Here is an 11924-nt window from a genome sequence, read left to right on the forward strand (position 1 = left end):
TTTCGCGGGCCTTCGGCCCGCTCATCCCAGAGTTGCGTTGCCCCGCGTTGCGATACAGAAGTGCACAGTGACACGCGTTGTATGCAGCTGTTTTGTGTTGCAGCGCGCGTGTAGTGTTGTTATCCATATATGCGCCTCGGTTCGTCCCGTTTGTTCCACGCCAGGTGTCGACGCAGTCGTTGGCGCAAATTTCTTATTATTTTAACTGTGTATGTAATCGCGGCTAGTAGCACACATTTTTTTTTAGGAGCACGATGAAAAGTTATGAAATAATGTGTTTGAGGGCCCTCCTATATACAGCTTTAGTCCCCACACGTCTCAATATTTGCCATTGACAAAGAACAGAGAAATTAGGTCGAAATGCCGCTAAATATGACGTAAATTAAAATGTATTATATATATATATTTTTTTAATTGAATGTAAATACTTTACTTATAAAAAAACCTGGCAACCCGCACCCCGCGGTCATTTTCCGCTAACCGGAGCGGTGCTCCCTAGCCTGCTGGAGGGGTTCACATCATCCCATGCAGCGTCGAGAGGAAAAAGAAGGAAAATAAATGCAGCCTTGAGGCTACCTACCAATGTGGTGTTGTGGAGCTTGATCACCTCCTCCTCCTCCTTTTCTCCCCAAATTGCCAATCCCAATAAATGCAAAAGTTGCCTAGTGTGAATACTTCCACAGCCTAAGTAGTAAAGGATAAACTATCAGTCTTCTCCGAAATCGGTCAATGTTTGTCAACTCAGCACGTGTTGACAACGCATAGTAAACAGAAGCCGTATGTGTGTCACACCAAAAGTGGTGACCTATAGAATCCTGTACATAGAAGCATCACGCAATCGTCTCCCTCCCTGTGTGGGTCACGTGGTGGGCTCTGAGCAAATGGGAGAGGGAATGTAGTGTTGCCAGGTCCGCGTATTGTAAGCGAGTGGTAGTGTGTGTAAGTAGCGTGTTGAATGGCATTTTTTCTGTGCTTGTTTTCATAGACATGGCAACAAATTAGGCGGGGGTGTCGGTGCTTGTGGCGTGTTTGTGTTTATTATTGATATTGATATTGTTTGCGAGTGTGGACGGGAGCCGGCTTTAGTGGCAGTGCGATGACAATTTTTAGGCGGGTGGTGTCGAGTGTGGCCGTGCGGCGCGACATGAGGAGATAGGGAACGAACGACGCGGAGGGTAAGTGTGTGACGTGTTAGTGTGTTGTTGCAGTGTGTGTTGCAGCGTGTTGCAGCGTGTCAGTGACGTAGTAGCTGGTGACTTTCTTTTCGTGGTTAGCTTTTGGGGACACCTTTTCAAATGTATAATAGATAAAATCCATGAGCATTTTTTTGGCAGGGGGTATTCGGGCAAGTGGCTAAATAGGGAGGAACTTACTGTGTGTCGTAGGCTCAATCGTCAGTTTGTGGTCACCCCCCCTTCACATTCAATAGATCCTGTGATCTTTTGTGGTCAGATGTATTTTTCTGGGGTCTAGTAGGATTATAGTATTTAGGAAATCGCCGTACAATGTAGTAAAAAAATAAAAATAAAAATAAATACATATTTACATTTAGCCACTTAGAGGAAATTGCAAAAACGCAACAAAGCCGTAAATGGGGGCGCCCTTATCATGGTAGAGGGGGGGGGGGGGGTCACACTTGTGTGAAGTGAGTGGTGAGTGGTGCTCTTATCATCATGCATACACCACATTCCGTGCTCAGCCAGTTGAGCACATTCCGTGCTCATACAGACAGACAGACAAAGCTGTGCATAGGAACGGCTAGCGCTGCTCAAAAAAATTAACACTCAATTCAAACGCTACATCATGAACCTTGGTTGTTGTCCTTTACAAAAGCTAATGTATTCTTCACTGGTCCATTTATTGTGTAGAAAGATACTGAGACACAAAAGATGGTCACCTTTGGGATGGGAGAGTTCCTTGCTTCAACAGGACTGATCTCAGACTTTTATAACTGAGAATGGTCAAGATGATCTGTCCGAGGGCCAGGAAAGTGCAGTAATCTGAAATGGGGGATGATGACCTCAAGAGGCATCTTTCGTAGAATCAGTAATCCAGCTATACGGGCAGAGACATGGACGCTCACGTCACAGCAGGAAAAGGCCCGGAATGGCATGTATACACAAGAATGCTACGAATGGCACTCGATGACTACATCGAAAACGTGTACCTCATAGACCTCCCGTAGGTCATGGACAAGGTCAGGGAGACAGCTGCATGGGCAGCCAGAACCGGCGGTGAGCAAACCCACACTCTGGGAGCTAAGCCAAAGCACATGCCAGGAGGGGAAAGAGACACAGCACCTACAGTACTACAACACTGCAGAGCTCAACACCCTGATGCTGGATAGAAGGGAGTCGAGGGAGCGATCCAGGAGTCCCGAATTCGTATTGACTGGTCAGCACTCTCGCATCACATCATCGCAATATGTTTAAAAAAAAACACACACACAAAGGTCTCCACCTTTGAAAGTAATTTCCCTCTCATTCCCAGTTCTTTACAAACATGTTTCCTTAAGTCCTCTTTCATAGCTACCCGTTCCTTCAAACAAAGCAATTGTTCTACATTCATTCCTGATTAAGTTTAACTGGGAGTACAAGTTTATATTCCTTTGATGCCATGACTGCCCTGGTAACGTTCAGTTCGTAGTACTTCTGTTTTCCTGTATGATGCTGCTTGGTGGGTATCACAAGCAAACTCTTTTTAAATTCAGAGCTCTCTTCGTCTTTACCTTTTCTGCAGTTGTCATACATTTTTTTCTCTTTCTGTTGGTAGTCATGGCTGCCAGTTCCCACCTGATGTCATGTGGGAGTACAGACTGCTCAAGACCATACTGAATAACTGCAAGCTTGCACAATGTCTTCAGACTGGGACTTAAGTCTAAAATGTACAGGTCAGACATCTCTGCTTCATTTTCATCTTCACCTTCAAGACCTTCAATGTCCAGTGGAACGGGTGTGTATCTGTATCTGTATCCTCCAAAGAGGATGATAAGATCTCCCACCATGCAACAACACATCCTACACATCCAACATGGGCTTTTCCCCCTGGGCTCAACCTTCTTCCAGGAGAAGGTCTCTGGACTGAATTTCCACAGATCATTGAAGCTCCGGTCCAAAAGAAAGTTGGAGCCACCAAATATGTACAGTTCTCCATTGTAGGCAAAGGCTGAATGACACGCGCGTCCTTCTGGAAGAAGCTGTGCTGAAGACATATTGAGCCAGAAGTTGGTCTCTGTGTCAAACACTCTGATGTTGTTGTAGTTTATGTGAATCTGGTGTGCTGTGCCCCCGAATACAAACATCTTTGTTCCTATGATGGTGGCAGAGTGACATTCTGAAACAGGTGCTGGTGTGCCTCTGGCGTTGATTATAGACCATGTCATTGTGGTTGTGTTTAACTTGTGGATGTCATTGTAGGTGTGTTTAGTCAGCTTGTTGAACCCTCCAAAGATATACATGACCTTCCCCAAGACACAGGCTGAATGACCGCACCTCGCCTCTGGGACAGTCCCAGAAATCTTGGAATTTAACCATCTGTGGGTGTTGACATCAAATAAATAAAGCACATTGCAGCATTCTCTTGTGTACATAAATCCTCCCCAGATGTAGATGACACCTTCGATCAGCACAACTGTGTGGCCATCGCGCATGGATGGAACTTCAAGAGGACGTTGTACTCCACCAGCTGTCACTAGGGGCAACTTGATCCAGCACAGAGACACTGTGTTGAAGACCTGTACATCAATCTGAGCCATGGCATACATGCATTTAGGAATGTTACTATCCCATGCACAGAACCCTCCAAAGGAGTACACCTTGCCCCCCACTGCCACAGCAGCATGAAGGTGCCTGTTTGGGCCTTTCAGATGCACTGTCCAGTGCAACATTTCATACACCATGGGAAGAATGTTAAAGAGTAAGTATTCTGGTTTTGCTCCATGTAATAATAATTACCAATTTCGCAAACTTCCACTTATATTTGTACAGCGGCATAAATGTCAGCTGATGCTTGACCAATTGTTGAGCTAGTCAATGTGGGAAGAATTGGCTCCCCTAATCAATCGACTTGTACCTAATATATGATCTACCTACAGTTAATAATTGCTACCAGCACAGGGAGGCTCCAGAAATGCCATGCAGCAGACAGTCACTGTTAAGCAGCTTGCACACTGCATCCGTATTCTTTGCCTGAAATTGTTACACGTACAATAGCTAAATACGACTTTACGTTGTGTCAATAAGGTTTGCACATTGCCGCCAAAACTATTGTCTGTCATAAAAGTCTTCAGATCAGGTTCTATTTCTGTCTTTTGCACCATGCAACAAGCTGAAGAACGAAGCTGCTGGATTCAGGAAAGGCTAATTGCCTTTCCAATGCGACTATACAATTTAGAATGGGAATTAAATGCTTCAAGTGTGTGTGTGTGTGTGTGTGTGTGTGTGTGTGTGTGTGTGTGTGTGTGTGTGTGTGTGCGCGTGTGAGTGTGCGTGCGTGCGTGCATGCGTGCGTGTGTAATGTGTCCATGTGTGTACTGCCAGCTGCTGTTCAGGATTATGGAATTTGTCATCTTCTTTTTAATTTGGCTCCAGCCTCCAGTCCAATATAGCAAAGCATCAAACTGGACCAATGAAACCATCAGGATTATACCTGCTTCTCCTTGATCAGCAGGTCAAACTCTCCTAGCTCTTTACCAGGTTTTCACATGGGCCCTGATCCAGAAAAGGTTGAGAAGCACTGATTTAACTCCTAGAACATTGTAAAAAGGATTGAGGTCATGCCTTCATTGGTCGAAAGCCACTAATTTGTCAACGATCTCCTATAAATACCTGGGTACTAATTATGCTAAACTAAAAAAGGAGCCCTATCTAGAATTATCTTCCTGCGGAAACTCAGATCTTTTTGTTAGCAGCAAACTCCTGGTGTTTATTTTCAGAGCATTTTGGCTACTGTCTTATTTTATGCAGTACTGCAGACGAGGGTCATCCTCATTTTAATAGCACCTTTTGATCAATAAAGTATATCATCATCATCATCATCATCATCAAGCTAGATCGATATTGCTATATGCCTCACGCTAAATCCTTTGAATCAGAGGGACAGATTTAATTTAGAAGAAAGAGTACTGGAGCACACAGGCCGCCTTTTGTATTGCCGGTGTAGACTAACATTTCAATGATATTACATCTTCATCAGTGTCAACAGAGAGAGGAAGTATTTATATTTATTGGTTGTTAGTATAATCACCTTGCAGTTAAGAGTGAACTCAGCCTATATGTCTGCATTCCACCAATAATCAGTGTGGCTGCCACAGATACACATATAGGCCTACCACAATAGTGCAGCCATGTAGAACATCTACTGCAGAAATACATACATAAAAGCATGTACAGGCATTTAGTTTATACTTAGATAACCCATTCAAATGAAATAAGCGTGTCATCTTTTGCTTGTCTGGTAATAAAGGTAATCCTTTTCGTCACATTTGTACAAAGTTGTTATCTCCACCAGACCGAGGCTCTGTATTGGGGTCATGTCTGTCTGTCTGTAGCTAAACTTGCAAACAACCTCAAGCAATAAAATGTTACACTATCTAAATATGATGTACACAAATTATGCGTGAAGTTGTGGCTTAATTGTTTCAAAGGCTGCACATGCTTAAAGAAAAGAAGAAGAAGCTCAACACTACAGTTGAAAAATGTACAACTCTTGGTGACCAGATAAAAACTATACGTGAACGGGCAGCAATAGATGTTCAGCACCTCGTCATGCTGCTGCCGGTCTTCGAACTTGTTACTGTAAGTCAGTAGTTTAATAGTAATATTGGCAAATTCAGAAGCAATGTCAGGAGCCGACTCGGGAACAAAGTGTGGAACCAAGAAATGCAATGTTTACTGTGCAAAATCAGAAATAAACGTACAAACAAGGTTTTGCCTCACAGGGCAGGCAAACTAAACAGACTAAACTAAACTAAACAGCATGTACAGGTACATCTATGCAAACCCAGCAGAGAACAGTCAGAGAATAACAGCCACATGGGAGGGGGAGCAACGACAGAGGGGAAAAGTCAGAGAGGCGACCCAGGTGTAGCATAGAGTGTGACAAGCACAGCCCAAAGGACCCAAGGGGGAAAGTCGGAATCATTTAATTTAATCTAAAAACCCCAATTAAAACTCTTCTGTGTGAGACAGGGTGATCAAAACAGATGGGGATACATGAAGGCAAAATGGAAGGTTTAGAGCTTCTGGTTGAGCATAATGAACTCATCAAAGATATCTAATCATGCTGTATGCCATCCATCCATCCATCTTCAACCGCTTATCCGTAGTCGGGTCGCGGGGGTAACAGCTCCACCAGAGAGCATACTGTACATGTAAATGCATGTATTGTCATCTAGCAGTTTTCCATCTTACAAGGCTTCAGACCCTGCTCTTTGAGGCAGTCCAGTCATTGACAAGTTTGTGCATCTGGTGGTAGTAAAGGTTCTGTCCTCTGTGTTAAATAGTAATGAATATCATGACTTTTGTTTTCTTGGCATTGAGCTAGAGACAGATCTTCCTACAGTCCCATCCCCTTCGTCTGTTCCGGGCTGACATGTGTAGGTACCTATCAATGTCAGTCAGCCCAAAAAATACCTCTGGTAGCCACACCTCTGTTGGGTGGGGTTTAGCCTTAAGGGGTGTGTTTTTTTCACCCACTGTGTAATATAATAAATGGACAGTAGGTGGCAGTAGGACAGAGGCCACAGCAACTATACATTCCAGCTAAGTAATTTGCACTGCAGTTTTAGGGATTGTCATTGCTGCTGTCAAGGAGTGAAACAATATACCCATACTCAACCTTTTAATTTTAATTTACCGTAGTATCTCATATATATATAGATATATATATATAGTTGTGGAAATGTAGATCTGCTGTTTTCAAAAGATTGAAAACTTCTCTGTACATGTTTTGTGTCAGGGACCCCCATCTGAACATGTGTTGTGTCAGTGTCAGGGACCCCCATCTGAACAAGTGTTGTGTCAGGGACCCACATCTGAACATGTTTTGTGTCAGGGACCCCCATCTGAACATGTGTTGTGTCAGGGACCCCCATCTGAACATGTGTTGTGTCAGTGTCAGGGACCCCCATCTGAACATGTGTTGTGTCAGTGTCAGGGACCCCCATCTGAACATGTGTTGTGTCAGTGCCAGGGACCCCCATCTGAACATGTGTTGTGTCAGTGTCAGGGACCCCCATCTGAACATGTTTTGTGCCAGGGACCCCCATCTGAACATGTTTTGTGCCAGGGACCCCCATCTGAACATGTGTTGTGTCAGGGACCCCCATCTTAACATGTGTTGTGTCAGGGACCCCCATCTGAACATGTGTTGTGTCAGGGACCCCCATCTGAACATGTGTTGTGTCAGTGTCAGGGACCCCCATCTGAACAAGTGTTGTGTCAGGGACCCACATCTGAACATGTTTTGATTGAAAACACGCATGAAACGTTAACTTTTTTTGCTGTACTGTTCTTTTTTGTTGGACAAATAAATCTGCTTCATAGTACATTCATGGTTTCATGGTCTATTAATATTATTATGAGCTCTTATAATTACTGTTTTATTTTATCCTCCTGCGTTCCATACCTGCACACACCACGCTCATGCAGTTAAGAAAGATTCACAGTTTCAAATGCTTTCCCGTTTCTCCGAAATTAACCCCGTCAAAAATGAACCTTGAACAATAATTCGATTGCAGCTGTAATAATTTTAGCGCAGCGCCTGCTGCTTGGTGGTAGCCTAATTATTTATTTAACCTTTATTTAACCAGTAAAAACACATTGAGAAATGTAACCAGTAAAAACACAGTCAATGATAAATTAATTTAGCACGCAATGGCGTTAGACATTGATCGCACACATTTTGCTGAGAGTCAAGGGCTATGAACGCGCACCAACATGTGACATTTCATGGCAGCATAATACAACGTGGCAGCATAATACAACTTTTAATCACTGCCTTTAGTTAGTGGTTCCTTATATTATATAATATAATTTTAAATAAATTACAGGCTGCAGATTTCGTTTCTCACTTTTCTCAGTCATTCTTATTCACGTTTTATTCAGGGGTTGTGCATGGTGGTGTGGCGCACCAGCGCCCCCTATGGACCGGCCGCCACTGCGTTAGAGGCATATTTGCTTTTCTTTATTGTAATAAGTTTGGCGCAGCGCGTGGCACTGTGCTTCTTCTACTTTGCAAACTTTAAAATACAAAAAGGGTTTAATTGCAAACATTTCATCAATAATCATCAAGACAATTCAGATTAAACGATAATAGATGCCACACAATACACACATACACACACAGTCTGATTGAACATTTTATTAACATTTATTCACATTTGCACATTCTCTCTTATATGGGTTTGGTAAACCACTACATCTCAGAGGCAAATATTGTATTTGTACGCCACTACATTTATTTGCAAACTTTAGTTACTAGTTACTTTGGTGATTTTGATTATTATAAAAAAACATGCATTAACCACTTCCTCAGTATAGTAGACTATTTGAAAATAGCCGATCTACAAGCTCACAATACGTCGTGATGTGCTAGATTATGAGCTTGTAGATTTGCTATTTTCAAAAGATTTGTATACATTTGAAAACTTGAAATGGGACATTCTTAAGTACACTTTGATACCAATAATTTTGTACTTTTACTCAAGTAAATGTTGAATACCGGACTGTTACTTGTAACAGTATGTATTTCAATGTATTTCTATATTGCAGTATTGATACTTTTACTCAAGTACAAAATGTGATACTTTTTACTCCACTGCATATTGCAAGCTATACTCAGTGCAGCTCTGCTCATCATGGCTTGAAGCCACCTGGTGGTTGAATGGCCACTCCACATATTAAAATAAACCTGTGGGTGTGGCTGAGAATCTGGGGGTGGGTCTGTGGGTGTGTCTATCAGAGGTACCTCTGGGTTCTGATAAATGTCCTTTTGAGACTGAGGAAAAAAGGAATGGGACTCCACTGTACATGCCTTTTCTTCTGCCAGTTGTAGTCCCCTTCCTTTGTCTACTGTGTCTGAGACTAGGGAAATGCCATCTGCATAGTCGATGGTGTGGGGGGGGGCATGCATTAGTTCGACAATACGTGGCCGTTTAAAACTCAACCGTGGCTTCCGCATGTGGTTAGGGTTATTGTTATTGATATGTCGGACTAACGCTACGCACCTGTCGATGGCTATTGTGATGGAACAACAAACTTACTTTGCCTTGCTACCCGTGCAGCATGAACCCCATTGTCTCCTCCATGCCACTGATTGCAAGTCTCGGGGCATGGCCCATTGGTGCATTGCCACGATAAACAGGAAGGGGGCCAGTGTATCACCCTAGGATGCCCGCACAAATCTCATCTCTCTTTTGTCTCACCATTGTGGGGCTGAACCTTAGTTCTGGTCCGACTACAGCTTTTAGTTTAGTTTAGTTTTATTTGCACAATAAAAAAAAAACAGTACAAAAAAGGTAACATCAATAAAAGAGAAATATGTGCAGGTGAGAAAAGAAACCCATGGAAGGCTTATATGTGGTTCTCACCAAAGATAATATACAAATAGTAAGTAGACAAAGTAATCAAGCATACGTATGGAAAATAACAAATACAACAACAAATACACTTGTGTGAAGTGTGTGTGTGTGTGTGTGTGTGTGTGTGTGTGTGTGTGTGTGTGTATGTGTGTGTGTGTGTGTGTGTGTGTGTGTGTGTGTGTGTGTGTGTGTCTTGCTATCATCTGCACCATCTTATCACAGACACCATACTGTGTCAAAAGCCTTTCTGGAAGTCAATGAAGGTGATCATTGCCGAAGTTTCCGCTTCCTGAAAGCTCACCTTCCAGTATATCCTCCTCAGATCCATCATCTGCTTGACTGCTGTGCACTCAGGGCAAAAGCCATTAACGTTACCAAAGCAACAGGTCTCAACTATCACAGCCTTCGGAGCACAACAAACTGACACTCTGACACAAAGTCAAATGGCTGAACGCTTTTGGAATACTTACACGGCGTAATGAAGCAAAGGCGACAATACAGGATTTCAGCACTGATTGCCTCCTGTCTAAATAGGGAGGCTATATCTAAAAGATATAATGGCCATGATAACTGTTGCTATGCAATTCTTGATGCATGTTGATAGAATAGGCTATATGTGTGAAGATGACAACCCTAATGGTCAGAGGAATTAACCACTTTCATGACATTATAGGTGAAAATGTTGAACTGAAATTGAACATTTTGACCAGGTGTTTATCCTGAAGCTTCAGTAAACAAAAATGCAATAGTTAAATACGGTAGCCTTTTGAAAAAAAGAAAAAAAGGAAAGAAAAAAGATTTGAAATGATATTTGTGATAAAGATCTTTGAGTTACCATCCACACACTTCGTCTTAATCAAACATTACGTTTCCATTGACAATGAATGGAGAATTTTACATCATAGTGTCTGAGCAAATAAGCATAGTATATGTTACGTCATGATGATGTACGATGATAAGAGCGCCCCTCACTTCACACGGGTGTGATTTTTTCCCACATCAAACATCTCTGTGTTGAATCCTCAAGCAAAAAAAACACATAGCACTAATAGAATCATCTGCCAAGAGAGATTAGAATCAACATCGCCTGTGTAATCTATACACACACCACCCTTTTATTTTCAATATTGGTTTATATAGGTACCTCAGGATGCTTAATATTGACATAAATGGCATTGATCCCCGCGTTACCCAAATGGAGCTTGTCAGGTGCTTTGATGACAGCCTGGAGGTATGCATTGTTTAAAATTAATAGCTCATTGATCAGTCTGGATGCAACATAAATAGGAATGGCAACCATGTGAACACAGCTGTCTTCACTGCTATTGATCGCCCTTCTCCTGGTGATTGCTCTTTAGTATTGTCACTGTCGGCCTGAAACCACGTATGTTCAACACAGTTACTTTTCAGGAAATGGAAACAAAGAATCATTATGCGTTATTTACTCACAAGCTGTTCATACTTTTCATTTGGTACTGTGGCCTAATTATTATATTAAAATGCATTTTCTAAACATTTTAAGTCTTAATGGCTTTCAACGTGATGGCTTTCAACGTGAAATAGAACTTGTATCGCTATTTTAATAGGACAATCATTTATGAAATTCTTTAGACATAAAAAGATGAAATATGATGATACATGGTTTCTGCCAAACCACGACGATATTGCTGCTTATTGATCTCCCATCTGGTCATTGCCCTTTAATATAGCCTACAGGATGGCAACTTGTCAGAGTGTGTGTGTGTGTTTGTGTGTGTGTGTGTGTGTGTGTGTGTGTGTGTGTGTGTGTGTGTGTGTGTGTGTGTGTGTGTGTGTGTGTGTGTGTGTGTGTGTGTGTGTGTGTGGACGGATGGATTTGTCTGTTTGGGAGAGGCATGGAATGGAACATAATGAGCTAGTCTTAAGTGACAGCTCCTAGTGACCAGTTCATGATTCCATGGATTCATTTCTCAACATTCTATAATCTGTCAGGTGAGATACATCTTCAGTTCCTCATCTGTCCTGTAGGGGACACTGTTGAACTGTGGCAGTGGTCAGAGTGAGGTGTCTGTCAGAGGTGTGTGTGTGTGTGTGTGTGTGTGTGTGTGTGTGTGTGTGTGTGTGTGTGTGTGTGTGTGTGTGTGTGTGTGTGTGTGTGTGTGTGTGTGTGTGTGTGTGTGTGTGTGTGTGTGTGCGCGTGCGTGTGCGTGCGTGCAGGGGGGTTGTCATTGTCCAGGGGTGCAGTAGTGTCCATACATGTGTGACTTCCAACTCTGCTGCAACTGCCTGAAGTCACCGGTTAATTCCCACAAATGACTGTGAGGAAGTCACTTGTTGTTAATTACTTCACATATACATTCACACC

At 42.6% G+C, this 11924-nt stretch overlaps 1 protein-coding gene across 1 annotated transcript; it reads right to left on the minus strand.

The window, feature by feature from the left end:
• Nucleotides 1–2021: 2021 nt before the first annotated feature.
• On the minus strand, nt 2022–3886 carry LOC306932110 (kelch domain-containing protein 3-like; the record flags this gene model as incomplete). The annotated part of the gene is made up of 3 exons (XM_079513812.1): nt 2022–2055; nt 2168–2258; nt 2749–3886. The coding sequence occupies 3 exons, from the start codon at nt 3884–3886 to the stop codon at nt 2022–2024; spliced, it is 1263 nt and encodes a 420-aa protein (XP_079369938.1).
• Between the last annotated feature and the right edge of the window lie 8038 nt (nt 3887–11924).

The sequence above is a fragment of the Electrona antarctica genome, assembly GCF_951216825.1.
Source record: "Electrona antarctica genome assembly, chromosome: 11".
Taxonomy (NCBI): domain Eukaryota; kingdom Metazoa; phylum Chordata; class Actinopteri; order Myctophiformes; family Myctophidae; genus Electrona; species Electrona antarctica.